The sequence below is a fragment of the Mandrillus leucophaeus genome, unplaced genomic scaffold (assembly GCF_000951045.1).
Source record: "Mandrillus leucophaeus isolate KB7577 unplaced genomic scaffold, Mleu.le_1.0 Scaffold207, whole genome shotgun sequence".
NCBI lineage: Eukaryota > Metazoa > Chordata > Mammalia > Primates > Cercopithecidae > Mandrillus > Mandrillus leucophaeus.
The window spans coordinates 3027521-3034077 of record NW_012102110.1 but is presented as its reverse complement, the minus strand read 5'-3'; the positions used below and the strand labels follow the sequence as shown (position 1 = coordinate 3034077).

The window sequence follows — 6557 nt, the reverse complement described above, 5'->3', positions numbered from 1 at the left end:
TGAAAGAAATCTGCAGAGAACAGAGATCAGGCAGAGGCCCTGGAAAGTGTTGGAAAACAAATGTATAATAAAGATGAGTGTTTACAATAATTTGTTTTGTCTCTTAGAGCACTTTAAGGTTTAAAATAGCTCATGTCATGCCCAGAATGCAAGATACAACTCATGAGCATCAGGATGATAAACTGAAAAAATTAAACAAACAAAACAAAACAAAACAAAAAACCTCTAGCATAGAGGTTCTCAACCCTGGCTTCCGGCGGGAAGCCTATAGGGAGGTTTCAAAGGACGTCATTGTCGGGACCCTGCTTAGAAGCTTCTGATCTGATTGGTCCAGAAATTGCTCAGATGCTGGAAGTTTCCAAAAGCTTTCCAGGTAATCCTTAAATGCTGATAAGGTTGAGAATGATTGCTTCAGCATATCATGAATCAGAGAGATCATTCTAAGCTAGGAAGAATTCCGATGCCAGCACTGGGCAGTTACTTAGGGATGGAAGTGATGGGAGAAGATGGTGCTAAAAACAAAACTAAGCCTCATGTAGCTGTTCAGCCCAGAATCTCTCCCCGTCGCTTCAGTAACCATGATCATCAGAGAAAACTGCATGCCCAACACATGCGCGCGCGCGCGCGCGCGCACACACACACACACACACACATGAGTTAATTGTTGCTTTATTCTCATGTATGACTTTCTTTCCCTTTTAAGGCTATCTTGGTGTTTGATCTAGACCGAATACCATCTGGCAAATGTGCCATAGATTAGGCAGACAGTGAAATTAATAGTGTGATTTTTCTCTGGCTCCACATTCCTTTAGGAAAGTGACTCTTAGACATTGATGTGAATAAGAATCACCTGGAAAACTTTTTAAAAATATATAAATACCTGAGCATTCCCTGTGAGGTTATGATTTAGCAGGCCTGCAGAAGAGCCAGAGTCTATACATTTTAACAGACTTCACAGAGGCTTTAGATAGAATTGGTCTATGATCACAATTCTAAGAAACTTTCAGAACAACACTGATGAGAAATGGGAAGTACTTTGTGCTTAAGAAATGCCCAAAGGTTTCAAAAGAAATTGAAAAGCCAAATCATCAATGAATGCATGGAATGGGTAATGAGTACATGAAAAGATGCTCAAAATCATGGGTCATTAGAGAAATGAAAAATCCCAACCACACTGAAATATCACTACAAACCTATTTGAATAGCTAATTTTTTTAATGGTAATTTTCTGGTAGTGGTGGACAATGGTATCACCACTTTGGAAATCAGCTAGACAGTTTCTTTTAAAATTAAACATACATTACCTTCTGATCCAGCAATCCCACTCCTAGATATTGATCCAAATGAAATAAAAGTTTATTCACACAAAAACCTATACATAGATGTTCATATCAACTTTATTTATGATTACTTTTACGTAATTCATTATATAAAATATAATGAATATACAATTCGTTATATAAAAAAGAATGAATTTTCAAAAACTGGAAACAATCCAAATGTCATTCAACTGGTAAATGTATAAAGAATCTGTGGTACATCCATGCTATGGAATGTTACTCAACAATAAGAAGAAACAAAATACTAACACATACAACAAGATGTTCAATTTTAAAATGAATGAATCTTAAAAGCATTATGTTAAGTGAAAGGTAGACATGAATGACTACATGTAGTATGATTCCATTTATTTGAGATTCTGGAAAAGGCAAAACTAGAGACAGAAAGTAAATCAGTGGTTACCAAGAGCTGGGTGTTTGGGAAGATTTGACTACAAAAGGGATATAAGGGGATGTTTTGGATTGATGGAACTGTTCTAAGTCTTGATTAGGGTGCTACCTATATTACCGTACACTAAGTATTTTAAAAGGGTGAATTAATTATATGTGAATTATAACTCAATGAAAAGAAAATTCAATGTGAGGGCAAAAATACCAAAGGATAAAAAGTGGGTTTATTTAGATTAAACCCATTACATTTTTGAGAGCAGAGCACAGTTTCTAGACCTGACTGGGTCCAATTTCAGCAGCATGGTAGAAGCTTAAGTGTAGAAGTTTTATCCAACTTATCTCCCCATGGGCCTATAGTACTTCCTTATGCAACTCATGAGTTCTCAGAGTAGCCCTGCAAACTGGTGTATCCATGCTTATACTCAAGGGTTAAAAAGTGTTGGACTGACAACTTAAAAAAAAAAAGAAAAGAAAAAGAAAAAAAACAGGCATTCAGGCTTACAGAAATCTAGATGGCTCTGTTCCTTCAGTCTATGATTTCGGTGTTTTGAAATCACTGTCTGGGTATTTGTGTGGTCCCGGAAGGCTAGTTTGGAGAACAAATACAGGGGTTTGCTAGTAGCGGGTAGAGTAGGACAGAAAGGGGTGAGGTGCTAAAAGGTGAGGAACAAATATGCTGCTCATCAGTGTTTTTCAACTGAATGTTTCTATAGGGGGAGGTGGCAGTTGGCTTTTATAATCTACCTACAAAGTTGTTCTTTCTCCGGGGAGCTTCTTAGACTTACATGCTGCTGGTGTATTCCTAGAATTCCACCTTAAAACAAGCTGAATGTCCTCATGGCTGACATCTCAGCACGGAAAAGTTTTGCTTAAGCGATGACACACTGCAGTTGGATCCTTCTCACCCACATCTGGAAGCCACATGTCAGCAGCAGCTATATAAAACAGTCAGACCAGCAATCTTAGAGTGACATCGTTTGCCAAAATCCCAGGCAGCATGGACCTCAGTCTTCTCTGGGTGCTTCTGCCCCTAGTCACCGTGGCCTGGGGCCAGTATGGCGATTATGGGTACCCATACCAGCAGTATCATGACTACAGCGATGATGGGTGGGTGAATCTGAACCGGCAGGGCTTCAGCTACCAGTGTCCCCAGGGGCAGGTGATAGTGGCCGTGAGGAGCATCTTCAGCAAGAAGGAAGGTTCTGACAGACAATGGAACTACGCCTGCATGCCCACGCCACAGAGCCTCGGGGAACCCACGGAGTGCTGGTGGGAGGAGATCAACAGGGCTGGCATGGAATGGTAAGGGCCAGTGGCTGCACTGCACCGGGTCTGGGAACATCTCTGCATATCCCTCCTCCTGGGGGCTGCTAGACTCTCAAGGAATATCAGTAACCAAAGCCCAGGCAAATCCCAGCCCAAACCTCACCACTGCATGCTCTGGGTGGAGCAGGGCTGCTGCTGAGCAGACTACATTACAGGACAAAAACCCGGGATGAGGAGTGTCTGTGGGAGATAGACTCCCCTGTGGCTCTGTTCCTTCCAGAAGCTGTTCTACCTACTCTCAGTTTGGGCCAGGGACTGGTGTAGGTCTGCAAGAAGTTTGCTTACCAGACTACCAAAAGATATGTACAGAAACTGAAAGTAAGAAACTTTATAGCAATTTAAACTTGCTATGCCATCGGAATGGCATTTTTCTTTTTTAGCAATTTATTTTTACCATTTTACAAAAGTATTGGCCCACAGTAGTCTGGGAACAAGAAAAATAAACAACTGATCTCTCAGCACAGAGGGTTTGAGAAATATTGATTTAGAGCAAGTGAATAGGAAAGAGGGGACAAGGAAATTTAGGCAAAGGAAAGTGAAATTAAATAGCTGTCTACTGCCTTGATTACATGTGCTCTCTCAATTATGAGTACTGAGGTCCTTCTCTCTGCCTGATTTAAAGTGGGTTTTATTGCTGGAAAATAGTTTACTAAAGGGTTTTAGAGAGAGGTGCTGTCTTCCCCTGACTGTTTTCTGCCCTAGACAGTGACATGGAACTTGTTCGAGCTTGTACTTTTTTGTGGGTGTGATTGTCTCAGCTGGGTCTCAGCCCAGGTGCTTGGTCAGGAGCTCATCCTAGTAGCCATTAACTGCTAGGCTGATTATTGACAACAGCCTAGATGGAGCCAGCACTGTAGGAGGTTTGGAGGAGAGAACGGAGGAAGCGGTCCAGGGAGGAGGAAGCCCACCTGGAGGGCTGCTGCCTGTGCTGTCTGTATCTGTCGAGAAACCCAGATGCATGGCAACAAGTACTTAGTGTAGTGGAGCTGGGAGGGGCCAAGCACAAAACCTGGCCAGGTATGGTGGCTCACGCCTGTAATCCCAAGCACTTTGGGAGGCTGGGGAGGGAGGATCACTTGAGATCAGAGTTCGAGACCAGCCTAGGCAACATAACCAGACCCCATCTCTATAGAAAAAAAAAACAAAAAACGGCCAGTGTAGTTATATGCAGCCTGTGGTCCCAGCTACTCAGGAGGCTAAGGCAGCAGGATCACTTGAGCCCAGAGAGTTGAGGCTGCAGTGAGCCATGCTCACGCCACTGTATTCCCTACTGGGTGGCAGAGCAAGACCCAGTCTCAAAAAAAAAAAAAAAAAAAAACGAAAAAGAAAAAGGGAAAAGCATAGAACCCTGGGGGACACAACCAGTAGAGAGGTGATGTGGGAAATCCAAGAGCAAGAAACACTGATGGGTGGAGGAGCCAGGCAAGAGTTCAGTCCTCTAAGTAATAACAACAGCTACAATTTATTGAGTGCTTACTCTGAGCAGGCTCCACACTAAGTGCTTTACATGGATCATCTCATGTAATGCTCAAAACAAATGTATATGCCATTTATAGGTAGACAAATTGCAGTCCAGAACTCAGGTATTTCCTCGGCTAGAAAGCTGGGGTTTGGATCCAGAGAGTCTTGCTTCAAAGAGTTTGTGCTTTGCCACAGTGATGGGCTCCTGAGAGGCTGCTGCCTCCACACAGCGTGGGCTCCCACCCGACAACTGATTCTGTCAGCAGAGCCAGTGCCACTGGACCAGACTCAGGGCAGTTCTTCCTCCTGGAGAGGGTGGGGACCTGCAAGACCCCAGCAGAAGCCCAGCCCCAGAGGGATGAGCTCTACTTGGTTACCAGGACTGTGGAGGGGGTCAGCCGGCCTGAAGAAGGGTTGGAGAGAGAACTCACACAGGCAGCAGCAGGTGAGGGCGCCGGGGCTGTGGAGGCTGCTTGGACAGCCTTTATGGGCCATCCTCATCCACCCCCATGGCCTCTGGTAAGCAGATTTAGTTATTCAAAACCCCTTCTGACAGATGCTGATTCAGAGACCTGGCTTGCCTTGGTTGTAGTCTCCATACTCCTCACAGCCAGGTCCACTGCCTAATATGGAGCATGGCAATGACCTAATTATAACTGTCCCTCCAGTCCTCACCTCTCAGGAGCACCATCACATGGGCGAGACTCCTTTCTAACAGCCCTGTTTAGAGCCACAGTCAAGCAGCACTCAGCAATGGTTCCCCAAGCCCTAGAGGAAGAGCCCTGGGCTCTGAGTCAGAAGGTCTGGGTCTGGATCCTGGTTCTAATGACTTGTGGTGTGACCTTGGCCCAGACGCTCAGCCCTCCAGGCTCCCGCCTCATTTGGAAAATAAGCAGTCAGGCTGCATGATGTCTGACGGCTCCACAGAGCTGTGGCTCACCCCTGAAAATGCTCTTGGCTTTTTCTTGCATTCTGTTGATCTCTGTTCGTCCGTGCTAGAGAGAGAAGCCAAATGATGTTTAGTTTTAAACTCGCCAACTGTGACTGGTTTGTTGTGAACTCCCAAACTATTTGAAGAAAAGCAAAAGAGGAAGAAGGTGAAATAACATGATTTTATTTGGCCCATGGGAGTCGAGGGAAAAGCTGACAGGCGAGATGTCTCTTCTACCTCCTCTTCCTCAGCATTTTTGGGTGTGCAGTGTCTAGTAATTTTGGTTTCCTTTCCTCCTTCCACCCTCTGTTGCCTCCTTCTCCCCCTCTACTAATCACAGGGTTGAAAACTCACAAACATGCAAAACAGCTTCTTTACAATAAGATCCAGCTGCCCCAGGACTGACACCAATTACCCTGGAAGCACTTTTAAAAATGATTATGCCTTTGAGTTCAGGCTCCAGTCTCAGTGAAAAGTCTGAAAGGAAAGAAATTGCTTATGGGCTGGGGAGCAATTACATCTTCACATTGGCTACAAGCTTAGTCTGTTCTCAGGGAACAGTTGTTGATGCTTTTGTGCAATTTGGCTGCCTTGTGTAAATTAGCTTTCAGGTTTATTTTAAAAGAGGGGAGGAGTCTCAAACATAGGCTTGACAATAGCACACAGGATCTGCTAAAAAGAAAACCTTTCTAATCAAAGTGCCATCTTTAAAAGGTGCTGCCATCATAGCTGAGTGGTCTGTGGTGCTACCATTGATCACAGTTTCTCTGTTGAAAACCACCTCTTCAGATGTCGGCTTCTGAAGTGTGGATGCTGGTCTCTGGCACTAACAACTGCCAGGAGGCCTTACCTGGGTCCCCATGAGTGGTATCTCGCCATCGCAGGGCATGCCTAGGTTGTTCTCAGGGAATCTGCTCTAACTTGGGTCAGCACAGGCTGTAAGGCACTGGGTCCTGTGTGGAATAAAATGAAGCTGAAATTTTCTAGTAAGATTGAGTTACTGTGTAATGGAAGGAGCCCTGGGCTTGGATGGAGGAAACCTGGATTCACAGCTCCTGCTGGTATCTGTGGCATTCGGTACCTCATTCTGGCAGAAAAGAAAGAAAGAG

The 6557-nt window shown here is 44.4% G+C and overlaps 1 protein-coding gene across 2 annotated transcripts in view; it reads left to right on the top strand.

Moving 5' to 3' along the window:
- Positions 1-2700: 2700 nt before the first annotated feature.
- DPT (dermatopontin) overlaps positions 2701-6557 on the top strand; it is a 46008-nt gene continuing 42151 nt past the window's right edge. For both annotated transcript variants that reach the window (XR_001006071.1, XM_011979932.1), the window contains exon 1: positions 2701-3032. Coding sequence is in view for 1 of the 2 variants with exons in the window: in XM_011979932.1 (XP_011835322.1) it covers positions 2728-3032 (305 nt within the window). In the remaining variant the exon portion in view is untranslated. The remainder of the gene's footprint in view (positions 3033-6557) is intronic.